Source organism: Lissotriton helveticus, chromosome 5_1 (genome assembly GCF_964261635.1).
Source record: "Lissotriton helveticus chromosome 5_1, aLisHel1.1, whole genome shotgun sequence".
Lineage (NCBI taxonomy): Eukaryota > Metazoa > Chordata > Amphibia > Caudata > Salamandridae > Lissotriton > Lissotriton helveticus.
The window spans coordinates 496,955,740-496,969,051 of record NC_136065.1 but is presented as its reverse complement, the minus strand read 5'-3'; the positions used below and the strand labels follow the sequence as shown (position 1 = coordinate 496,969,051).

Sequence of the window (13,312 nt, the reverse complement as noted above, 5' to 3'; positions counted from 1 at the left end):
TCAGGGAAGGAGGCCCCGCTCTATAACAAGGACAAAACAACCCGTCAATGATGTACATACACCACGACTGCATAAGTCTTGTATTTACTTCAACTCGCCCCTGGCTAGGGCCAACAGTTAGCACAGCAACTCTAGTCTAGTCTTAGGAGAGTGCCCATCCTGTAAAGAATGGGACTCCCGTTCAACGGAGGTATCTGGTAACGTCCTCTTCAAATTGAGGGACAGTTCCCAAAACCCCTTTCTCTTCCTCTCTGTATCTCATAGCCCTTATCTAGTGTAAGGTATCCTATTACTCAGATAGGCTGAAATGTCCAAAATGGATCATAGTATCACATAGCCCTTATCTAGTGCAAGGTATTCTATTACTCAGATAGGCTGAAACGTCCAAAACAACATGGATCACAAAGCAGAGTATTCCCCCACCTACACTATTAGCACACCCCCCTTTATCAAAGAGTCTGTATTTACGAGAATTCTCGCTGCATCGTGACTCACCTATCCGTCGGTACCCCGGGCCGTCAGGAGTAATGACCGGAGGTACCGACGTTAGTTTCTTGTATGTTTTTATATCATTTGGCGTGCTAACCCAGCCTCGCTGGGTCCTTAATCACAAGTCAGACCGCGGCGGTGCCTGCAGTCATTACACCATCCCTGCGCATGCGCGTGGAAATATACACTCTATCGCGCACGCTCCGTTTAAAGACAGCTTCAATCGTTGCAGTGCGTCGTCTACATGATCCAAGCGTTCTATAAACACCAATGACATATTCACTGCGCATGTGTGCACTCATTACAACATCACCGCGCATGCGCGCGACAACACACACTGCAACGCGCATGCGTCATCTACCTAGTGCAAGTGTTACACAGGCATCAATGACAAATGTACTGCGCATGTGTGCAACAAGTGCACTCATGCTGAGACAGAGATTCATTCCTCGATCCGAGCATGCCCGGACACGAGGCAATGATCTTTCAGCCCCTCGTTTTGTTAATGATGTTGTTGTTCTAACATATGTCTGTTTACAGACTGTATACATCAAATTGATTCTCTAATTCCAGGAGAATGTTATGTGGTTCATATCTGTTTGTCATGGTTTACCTGGTGATTCCATATATTCTTTTGGTTATAGAATCTTTATTTATGCCATATGTCCTGTACTGGTAATGTACTGGTGATTGGAAAAGAAACGAAACGAAACGTACTGGTGATTGGAAAAGAAACCCTCCACCTCACTCATTGGGACAAGAGCATGGTGGTTGGGTGATATGCCCCTATAGTCTCGCTACATTGTTGTACCCAGGATGGTACTATGTCTAGATAGCGACCTAGTCTGTCATGTTCTAGTGAGGGCAGAAACATGTCGACCTTCCATTCTGGTTGACGTCTTGAAAGTTTCGAGCGTCAGCATTCTGCTTTTTAAATGATGACAAGGGGACTCGAGGAATAAAGTTGTTATGAGTACTCCTTAGTCATTTTTAGAACACCACTTTCTTATCTTATTTTTCGTTGCGCTGCACTTTTCACTCCTTTTTGCCTATACCCCTTTGATCCTCTCACCTTCTCAAGTGAGTCTCTGGACGCCAGCAAGGACTTTGTAGGGTGACCAGTCAGCCCGTAGTCTTTCTTTGTGTCAAGGTTTTTTCCGATCAATTTTCAAGATCGGTTTTCCTTGATAAAGATTGTACCAAAACCCAGATGATGAATGACATTGGGTGATTGATGGGTCTTGGCAGCAGGATATCTCGCTCCCACTCGGAACACTGGCACTCTAGTTTTTGCTCCGTTTAGCTGACTCACTTCTCTTTCACTTCCTTGTGTAGACCCAGGGTGTTCTGTAGTTGACTATATGTGAATAGGGGATATTCACCCTGCAGGTCTTTAAAATCATCCCTAAGACCCCCCAGTAGTTTTTTGTGTGATTGAACTCAGAGATGACCCAACAGAAGAGGTCAGGATCTGCATTCTCATTATGATTGAAGAAGCCAGAGCACATGACTGGTTGACCAAAAAAGAGGGTGACTTCCTAATTCAGGACAACCCCATGACACCTTACTTCTACACAATACCTAAGATACATAAGGATGCCCCTTATCCCTCAGGACGCCCTATAGTATCAGGGATTGGTTCAATCCTGGAACCTTTGTCTAAATTCGCTGATGCGTTCTTAAGACCTATAGTGCAAGCGACCAACACTTATCTAAGAGACACTAAGGCTGTCCTACAATTGGTGGAGGAGATAGTTTTTGATCCAGAAATGGACCTCCTTCTCGGCTTGGACGTGGAGAGTCTGTACACGAGCCTCCCACACCGAGAAACATTGGAGATAATTGAGGAAGTCCTTTTCTCCTCACCCTGGCAATACCATACACTCAGACAGGTAGTACTAGAATGTATCTCTCTAGCCTTGAAGAAAAACTTTTTTCAGTACGAGGATTCGTACTATCTACAGAAACACGGCACAAGCATGGGGAGCACTTGTGCTCCCAGTCTGGCGGGCTTATACGTGCACCACCTAGAAACAACGAAAATCCTCAGTGATCAAAACCCCTACTGGAACCATGTTGTGACATGGAAAAGGTACATTGATGATGTGCTGGTCATCTGGACGGGGAACCTAGACTCTGTCAACCGTTTCATGGTCTGGCTGAACCAACAAGACCGGTTCCTAAAATTCACTCACACAGTTTCCAAGGAGAACCTTGTGTTCCTTGATCTGAACATCTACCCCATTGATGGAAAACGACAAACATGCACCCATTTCAAGCCCACCGCAAAGAACAGTCTGTTACTGTACAGCAGTTTTCACCCGCGACTTCTACGCGACAATCTACCCTATGGACAATTCCTTCGGTTACGGCGGAATTGCAGTAACATCAAAGATTTCAAAACTCAAGCAGCTGATTTAGAGCGCAAACTATTGAACAGGAACTACCCGCAAACTGTTGTGAAAAAAGGCCTAAAAAGAGCCCGTAATAACAACAGAGAGGCCCTGCTAGAACCAACTATGGTGAAAGCACCTGATCCACGCCCCATCTGCGTAACGACGTACAATACTAACTCTGATAAAATCACTAAGATTGTGAATAAACATTGGAAAGTGCTCAACTGTGGCAAACTTGACTTTCCCAAACCCATGTTTTCGCACAGAAGGGGTAAAAATCTAAAAGATCTATTGGTCCACAGAACCAAAGAACATTAGCAACAATGACCCTCCAAAACTAGCAGAAGTTAACGGGCATCACCCATGTGGCTCATGTGCGTCCTGTCGGTACACGCAGAAAAGCCGCACCATCACCTTCTCTAACCAGTCTACATGGGAACAGCGTTCCTTCACTAACTGTAACAGCCGCAATGTGGTCTATCTTATCACCTGCCCATGTAAGAAAGAATACGTGGGTATGACCACCAGGCCAGTAAAAATACGCATGGGAGAACATCGCAGTAACGTGCGGTGCAAAACGACTACCACCAGAATGGCGACACACTATTTGACAATGGGACACAGCATCCATGATTTGAAATGGACCGTTATTGAGGCATTTAAGAGCGAAAAGGACCTTTTAGAAAAGGAGCAACATTGGGTGTAGCGATTGTGCACCCACCAAACAGGCCTAAATGATGAAATACCCTGGTCTCAATTCAATATCTAAGAATACATATCTATAACAAGCCAGGTGTCCTAAACCACCTTGACTTCAAGATATTGACAGCACAACTGCCTGTATGTATCACACGAGTTAACATTATAGGAAATTGTGTTCCATGACCTCTATACCCCTGGATTGGCTAGTATGCATTCATTGTTTATTTCCTTAATTTAAAACCAATTGATTTTTTCAGTAAATCGATTCGGTCTCAGCACACCACGTTGCAAGTACCTAATGGACATATTTGACACCATGTTCATCGTGTATTACACGATGCATTTTCAAAACTTTTTAAATAATCCTCTGCAGGCTGTCTAAACTGCATGTGCCCCCATTTTTGAGCAGCCCTGCCCCGTCACCCGGTCTCCGTATAATCGCGCTGCAACCGGAGAGTAGTGTTACAGTTTGTGCTCCATTGCGCATGTGCGTAGATACGACCCTTTCACATTACCACGCATGCGCACCTACTCCGTCTGCCTGATTCCTACTGTCGGCGAAAGTGGGCATTTCAAAGTATTTTTCCCCACATAAGCAATGCTTAACATACCGCTTTTGTTTAGCGGTCTGAGCTCGGCTGATGTCTACGAAGGCAGAGTGACTCGACTAACATGGGAAAGCGCCCATTCAGCGATGGCCGCCTCAGTACCTAGTAATTACGATCTTTCTTCTCAGCACACCTGTCCCGAGTCTAAGCTCATTGCTCAATTAAAGGGACTATATAAGACCCGCCCGACCGTGGCATTCCACAACACGGAAGCCACGGACGAAGGAGGAAGCAATGAGCTGCTGGGGTTGAGTAAGGACAGCATAGCCGACTGGGAGAAACTACTGTGCATTTACTATTTAACCTCCTAGAGCCTGAACACCAGGGCTACCATTACAAACCAGGGAACTAGAATATATTTTCTTTTTTTCCCCACTTTTCTCCACCTGCAGTTGGACCCTAATATACCCTTTGTCCAGACTTGGCTCATGGGGCACTGACTCCATTCTCTCTCAGTATGTATTTTGACCATAGTACATGCATTTAAAGCTAACTTACTGTGTTTATGTTCTAATGTTTGTGTGTTTTACTGTACCTTGTCTAGGACCCAACTGTCCCACAAATGGATATTTTCCATTCGGTAGGGACTAACAGTACTACTGTTTCTATGTGTGTTTGCCTTTTCATCCCTTACAGGTGACATAAGTCAAGCGCAATGGGATTCGCGCATTAGTAATCACGTGCTCTTGTTTTTCAGGCTTATTACATCAGGATTACTGATAGAGCTAGGGAAACTTATGATGTAAACTATATATCAATACACATTGGTAATGAGAATGTTATCACACACCTTTGTACATACACCTATTAAAATTGTGGTTAGACATTAGTGAGTGACAGGGGGATCTGACCCCGGTCCTGACGAAGGGGCACGGCGCCCCAAAACATGTTGACCCGCACAGGAGAGTAAGCCCATTAACTTGCTTTATCTCTCCGAATCACTTTTTTAACAATATCAGCCAGTGTCTATTAAATATTTTTTTCTACCACAAGGCCGGGTATTTTTTAAACATCACTTTATATATCACCCCTGACCCTACTGACACTCACTCCAATACACTCACATAGCACCCACATCAGTAAGGTGCTCCAGCGTAGTCGTTTGTTGCAGCACGCCCCATCCCGCAGCGGGGCGGGAAGACCCCAATGATGAAGCATGACACCAAGGGCCCTTTTGGTGTGTGAGGAGTATTTTATCACACAGTGTGATTCCACAAACATCTGGACACACATTAACTCAATTTGAGGTGGACCTTTTTGATAAACCGTGCTCTCCACAGCTACCACTAGGATAGCTTTCTATAAAGGTTGTCTTAAACCTACCATCAATAAGGGTCGTTTGGACTGGTGCAAGGTGCCCACTAGAATAGTGGACAGCATATGCCAGGCCAACTTCTCACAGTCTATTGAACGCCTTTCCACCTATACCCCGAGTGCTGAAGAAGATCAGGCGCGACCGGGCCCAAGTCATTCTTGTGGCTCCGGACTGGGCTCGAAGAGGTTGGTATCCCGAGCTACTCAGTATGAGCATCGATCCCCCGATCTGCATGCCTCTTCGGGAGGATCTTCTGTCGCAGCAGCAGGGGACGGTCCTCCACCCGAACCTGTCCAGTCTCCACCTCCATGCTTGGACATTGAGCGGCGACGGTTGACACCTTTCGATCTTCCTCCCAAAGTCTGTGATGTCATTCTGGCAGCCAGGCATCCCTCCATCAAAACGGTGTACGCCTGTAGGTGGAACAGATTTGTGGCATGGTGCACAGCTAAGACTGTGGATCCCCTTTCTGAGGTTCTTCTGTTCCTTCTCTCTTTGGCCCAGCAGGGCTCTGCTCTGGGCACTATCAAATGTTATATTTCGGCTATTTCTGCCTTTCTACGGCTTCCTGATCAGCCTTCTCTTTTTAAGTCCCCAGTTAACCGTTTTCTTAAAGGCATTATGCATACGTTCCCACCTGTGCCCTTCATAATGCCTCAGTGGAACTTGAATCTTGTCTTGACTTTTCTGATGTGCGTTTCCTTTGAGCCCCTTCATAACTGTCCCTTACGTCTTCTTACTCTCAAGACGGCTTTCCTGGTAGCTATCATCTCTGCCAGGAGAGTGAGTGAGCTCCAGGTTCTTTCTTCCAAACCTCCTTTCCTTTCTGTTCATCCGGACAAGGTGGTTCTAAGGACCCGTCCTTCTTTCTTGCCAAAGGTTGTCACGCCCTTCCACATAGGGCAGACCATCACTTGCCCACCTTTTTTCCGCCTCCGCATCCTTCAGGGGAAGAGGAGAGGCTTCACCGTCTGGACCCCAAATGTGCGCTCGCATACTATCTGCAGCGTACACAGCTGTTCTGGGTGGATGATCAACTCTTTGTGGGCTACGTGGACGTCAAAAGAGGTTGGGCGGTGCACAAACGGACCATCTCCAGTTGCGTCGTTCTGTGCATCAAAGCATGTTACTCCTTGGCCAAGAAGGAGCCTCCTGTGGGGCTGCGTGCCCATTCGACCAGGGCGACTGCAGGCACTACTGCCTTGGGACGCGGCGTTCCCTTTCAGGACAATTGTCAGGCAGCTACGTGGGCCTCGCTGCACACGTTTACCAAGCACTACTGCCTTGACAGTCAGGTCCGGAGAGATGGCTTCTTTGGCTGTTCTGTGCTCCATGACTTTCTGGTGTAATCTCGTTCGCAGACCCTCCACCAAGGTTGGTATTGCTGGGGTATCTATTCTAAGGTAAGGAATCTATCACTAACGTGTCTCTTTCAGATGCACAAGTTACTTACTTGTGTAACGATATATCAGTAAGAGACATTAGTTAGTGATAGATTCCTTACCGCCCCTCCCATCCTCCCCGTTCTGCAAACTGATTACTAGGGTTAAGTTCATCCCCTTTTAGTGCCCTAGTTTTATGCACCACGTGTCAGTATCTTGCATGGCTCTGCGTTTCGGCGCGGAATAGTTGTGTACAGAACTGACGTCAGCGCACATGGATGGCGCCTAAGTACTCTCCGTTACGTCATCTCAGCACCTACGACGCAAGTGACGGACGTGGAGCCGCAGGACGCCACCTACTGGCCACAGAGGTACTGCTAAGCAGAAAAACTTTACGGATCCAGCCTGACGCCTGGGGATATTCTAAGGTAAGGAATCTATCACTAACTAATGTCTCTTACAGATATATCGTTACACAAGTAAGCAACTTGTGCATTAGTAATAAGCCGCTTGTGCTCTAATATATGCCTTTTGATGGGATGATGTGAAGTGCTCCCAATGTGTCTCCTGTCACAAGGACAGATCAGACAATATACTACAAAGTCAGAATTTCAGTACAGCAATTTGGTGATGGGGCATTTTCTCTTGCTTCCCGAAATCTTGTATTCTTTTATTTTGCTGCTTCCCCTGCACGTCTTACATCTCGTGCAAGGGAAGATCCCTATTATTTTGGTTGTCTGTTATACAATATCTGCAAAGCGGCTATGTACTAAGTAGCCTTTCAGTGACGAACATCTTTTGTACGTAACTTGTGGCGAATTTGCCAATTGGTACCCAATAACCATATCTGCTTTCAGGATTCTCCAGTTTTGTTTTAGAATGTTTTACACCTTGGGTGAGCCTGTGAATAATGTAGTTATCATTCTTACTGTACCATCTGTGTTAGAATTCACAGCCTTCTCCACCAGAAATGTATTATGTGTAGTTTGTTGTACCAAGGGTTTGGCTGCTTGCAACACTGTTTGTGAATAGCCCCTTGTTCTGAATCTTCTTAATGTGTCAGCTTCTGCTGCCTCATACTCAGATACAGTGGAGCAATTGCATTTGAGACACAATAGCTCACCATAGGGTATACGGTTTTTCAAATTACGTGGGTGATGGCTCCTGGCATGAAGCAGACAATTTCCTGCCATGGGCTTCCTATAGAGGGACATTTTTAGTTTATTATCTTGGACAAACACTCTGAGATCTAAAAATGATACACTTGAACTGCTGATGTTGCTTGAAAATTGCGGGTTTGGGGAATGTTGACTGACAACCGCTATGTACTCTTCTGCATCCTGATGTGTTCCCTTTCATACAATGAAGAGATCGTCTAAACAGTTCGCCCATAGGGCTAAATATTCTACCCATCTTTCATTCTCTTCAGCCCAGGCCATGTGCTTCTCCCACAAGCCCACGAACAAGTGTGTGTCGCTGGGGGCGAAGCACTTGCCTTCGTAGTTCCCTGTCTTGGACAATATAGTTGACTTGCAAAGGTAAAGCTGTTATTATTCCGAGAAAGCTGTATGAGCTGCAGTATCATAGTGTTGTGCTCATAGTATTTGAGTTCTCTGCCTTTAAGAACAAATTGCACCGCTCAAAGACCTTCTGCATTAGCATAAACTCTTAGCGTCTAAAGTGATTAGCAAGTAATTATCCACATAAGTCAAAGCATTTTCCAGAAGAATTATTTTGGAAAATGCATTGACGTATGTGGACTTTTATTTGGTTCCCTTCGTCAAGAGCCTTAGTTCGTACATAAGAGACCCAAAAGACTTTCTGAGATTACTTGATGGAATTCAGAGGGAACAACATTTCTGGCTAATCAATTAGACGTGACATGTTTATGCACATGCATAGCTTATGCAGCAGGTCTTCGAGCGGTGCACAGTTTTATTTCAACCTTTAAACAAAACATATACTTTCAGGCATTAAAATGTGCCTCAAAAATCAAATCACAACCAAAACTGCGTCTTTTAAATGTGACTGCAGAATCTGCAAAACGCCATACAGAAGCCATAGAGAGAGGAGTGAGGTGTCAGAAGCATACAAGAGCTAGCTTTCAAAACATGCATTCTCTTAAAGTGCTTCACAAAAAAAGAAGAAAAAAGTCCCCAAAATGCGAGCAGTCGTGGAAAAATAAGAGGAACCAGGAGGTAGTAAATAGGCAATGCTCCACAGAAGGGGCTATCTGAATCTGGACAGCCTAATACAAATAAAGCCAATGAACAGAAAGTATGCAAATGTGATTGGCGAAAGGCAGAGCCAATGGCAAGCAGTGGACAGAAAGCATTTCTAGGACTGTTTCCAACATGTGCCCAGTATCTCTTTGCAATCTCACAGCTGCACTGCCTGGTAAGCTTTGACCTAAAAAGCAGCTAGAATTATTGTTTTTGAGAATAAAGATAACTGTCAACCCAAAGATAAAAATGACTTCTCTAATATGAAACAAAGCTCATTCAAATATATTACAGTAAAAACATGGTTCCATTGCTATTATGAACAAGAAAAGAACAGTTTTTAATTGCAGGAGATCGGAAGCGTAATGCTTAAGCTTGTTCCAAATAGTGTGTTAAAACTGTATTTGACTGCAAGTTTTAATTTGGCTAATGTTTCTCAGAAGGATTTCTCCATTATCCCCTTTATCATAATGAGCGTGCCTAATATGTCCACACGGTTTTTGTTGTAATATTTTAATGTAGCTTTGTGAAATATTGTGCCATCCCTTTTAATTGTTAACAGTATTTACATTAAAATGCAAGTTACATGCTTAATGATTCTTTTAAGTGCAGTTGACATTGTTAATTCGAAAATAAATCTATATCACTTGCAGGTTTTGTGTCGCAATAAAGAAAGAGAATTATCCTGATTACATGCCTTCACATATCTTTTCGGATCAAGCTAAACAAATATTCAGACAGCCTGGACACACGATTTACCTCCTACCAACCATGGTCATCTGTAACTTGCTTCCTTGTGAACTCAGCTTTCATGTTAAAGGGATGAAAATTAATGGAACCCTGAAACCTGGCAAGGAGACGGCGTTACACACAGCTGACACCAGTCAGAACATTGAGCTCGGTAAGACAATCTTCAGACATCATTCTTTTGTTCTCTGCTGCAAAGACTTCTGGATACTAGTGGTATGTTTACCTAGCATAGTGCTGTACATAATAAGAACAATTCCCCTATGGCCTACTTATAAAGATCATGTTTCAAGCATTAGTAAGTGATTCCTTGTACTAGGAAATTTATTTCCTTGCTTATTACAATTAACACGCTTTTTACTTTTGGACTTTATGATGGCGAATGGCAATAATGGCAAAGATTGTTTCGTTTTTTCCATCAATTCACTACTTGAAAGCACACCAACTGATCCAAACAATTATAATCGTAAATGAAGCAACATCCCCTTGTATTCTGAGATAAAACCTATTGCCATTGCATGCTAATAGAGTAATGTATTCACCAGCATTTCCATTCCCACTAGCATCTACCATGAATCCCTCTGCCAGCTTTGTTTTCCTTTTTTTTTTTTTTTGCTTTCACATTATTATTTTATCACAAAACCATAACCTATGAAAAAACACTTAACTGAGACCAGATTAATTTGAATGTTAAAAATCTGTTTGAAGTAGCTTCTGACATAAGTTAATGATCTGGTCCAGATGCCTAATGCTTTAGAAGATATATTTTCATTACCTACAAGGTGTACAAATGTCTGATTATTTCTGAAATAATGTACAAATGTTACATGAAATCATGCAGGCCGTTGATAAACCATTTGAAGACTCAGGTGTGCCCCTCCTCTGTTAAAGAATGTATTTACCTTATTTCTCCAATTCATGCAGTGCCGTGACCTGCATGGAAATCTGCCCCATACTTAACAAGCATTGGCAAAGACAATATGTCTGGTTGTTTGATAGAGGTAATATTTAGTATTAGTTGGGCAACATTGTGTGCGTTTCCCCAGCTGTCCAAGTAAGAAAATCCTATAATGAAGCACCACCTTGGATAAAACCAATATTGATGCTTGGAGTAGGGTATCTTTCCTGAACAGACTTCCCCAGCAGACTTATGCTATACCCTCAAAGAAGGGTATTATGAAAAGGGGTTAGAAGTGGAAAGTTGCATTGTCAGGAGTTAACTTAAAAGCTGTACACAGCAAAATATTGTAAATTATAGACTTTTACGTAATGGCCAGTATTTTTGTTGCATATTTATGAAAGAGTATGTGCCTCACGTCTTTACCTTGTGATTAAAAAGAGCTGTAGATCCTACAGATATATATATATTTTTTATTATACATTTCTTTATTAGGTGTTCCTCCAAATCAGCAGACAACATACAATATACAATGATCAACAACAATCACTTCCGCCTCAGCCGAGGTGGAGCACAGTTTTGTGTTAATGCAAATCCGAAATTAGACCACCATTCTTAACAGTGGAGGAGTCTCCCATTCACTTTTATCGTTATTCCTATTCATTAGTCTGAACATTATGAAAACTCAACTGCAACTTAACGCCCCCTTCCCTAACTGCCCCCCCTGAACCCCTTCCCGTCCCATCCCTCCCCTTCCCCCTCCGTTTCTGGGTACCTCGAGGTCCATGTGTCGTATCGCCTATACCGGGTCCCAGGCGCCTGTCCCCTAGAACCTGGGGCCATCCCCCCCGCAGAAGGCTGCGGCTCTAGACTTGCTTGTGTGGATTGTGCGGTGTGTGCTGCTAACTCCTGAATCATTACTCCCCACGCCAGCAGCACTTCCGGTAGTTTGTTATCTCTCCTGGTGTTACGCATATGCACTTCTTCTGCTAGCGCCCATTCCTTTAAATCAGTTCTCCACTTTGCCACTTGTGGTCCCTGCGGGTTTAGCCAATGGATCGCGATACGCCTTTTGGCGATCACGAGGCCCAGAACAAGGAACCGTCTGCTCGTCTTGCACTTAGGATCCCGCGGAATCAGGCCCAAGAGGCAAGCGCGCAGGTCCAGGTGAAGCACCCATCCCGTTATCCTGGTCAGGTCCTCTAGGACCATCCGCCAATATGTCTGGATTGTTGGACACGACCATACCATGTGCGGGAAATCCGCCGGAGCACTACGACACCTGGGGCAATGCGGATACCTGGAGTTATCAATGGCCTGAAGCCGTTTGGGTGAGAGATAGGTCATGTGTATTATATTATATTGAATTTGTTTAAAGCGGTTGCATACTGACACCTTCCTGACTCCTTTGTGTATCTTTTCCCAATCTCGAGGCATAATCTCTTGTGGACACACCCGCTGTCAAGAATCCTTTATTTTTAGGGGACTAAGCTTCTTGTCCTCTCGTAATGCCCTATAGAGGTGAGTAACACATTTTCGCCCCCAGCCATGGCGAGCAAAGTGACCAGGATGTGAGTGTGCTCTGGGGCGTCCGGGAACGAGTGCCACAGGTGCCGCGCCATTGCCACTATCTTAGCATACTGCAGAAACTGCCCTGATCCCAGCCCAAAATTATTCACCGCCTCCTGATAAGTAATGAATTTATTATCCGGGTAAAGGTCAGATAACATCAGGCAGCCCCCGTCTTTCCATTTATCCGTGGACATCACCTGGTCTATGTGAGGAAAGGGTGGCATGAGCCAGAAGTCCGCCTCCGGGGCAAACGGCTGACCCTGAATCAGGCGTCGTGCCACTCGGTTCCACAGTGCTGCTACAAGTCTCACCAATGGAGGACTCTTATCCCGCCGTTCCTCAGTGTCCCAGAGGAGCGCTCCTAGCTGTTGATCACCATAACTACCCTCTAGTAGTGACCTCACCCAGGAGTGATCCGTGTCCAGCCAGGCTATGGTGTGTTGCAATTGCGCTGCGAAGTAATAAAGCTCTAAATCTGGGACCTCTAGACCCCCTTTCCCCCACCTGCGCTTCATAATCTCGAGACTGACCCGGCATCTCTTCCCATTCCACAATAGCAGGACCAGGAGTGCATCCAGCTCCTTCAATATTCTGTGCGGGAGTTCAAAAAAGGACCCCTGCATTGTATAGAGGCATCGAGGCAGGACCACCATCTTCACCAGGGCGATCTTCCCCATTAGGGAGAGATTAAGCGTGTTCCAAAAGGCAATACTACCCCTCAACTCATTGATAATCCTTGCCATATTGTGTTGATAAAAAATGGCCTCAGTCATGCCGATCCAGATCCCCAAATATCGGAGCGTGTCCGCCGCCAAGGGAGCTCCATCACCGGACGCTGGGCCATCTCCCATTCACTCTCCGAATCAATTGCGTAGAGTTGTGACTTCATCTTGTTGACGGAAAGCCCAGAGCCGACAGCAAACCGCGCTAGTGCAGCGATCATAATTGGTAAGGACTGGGTCGGCTGAGTCAAGTAGATGA

General features: G+C 44.8%; 1 protein-coding gene across 2 annotated transcripts in view; it reads left to right on the top strand.

The window, feature by feature from the left end:
- Nucleotides 1–13,312, top strand: part of VPS13D (vacuolar protein sorting 13 homolog D) — a 2,979,414-nt gene that overhangs the window by 1,685,708 nt on the left and 1,280,394 nt on the right. For both annotated transcript variants that reach the window (XM_078642819.1, XM_078642818.1), the window contains one exon: nucleotides 9,768–10,015. In XM_078642819.1, the coding sequence (XP_078498945.1) occupies nucleotides 9,768–10,015 (248 nt within the window). The remainder of the gene's footprint in view (nucleotides 1–9,767; nucleotides 10,016–13,312) is intronic.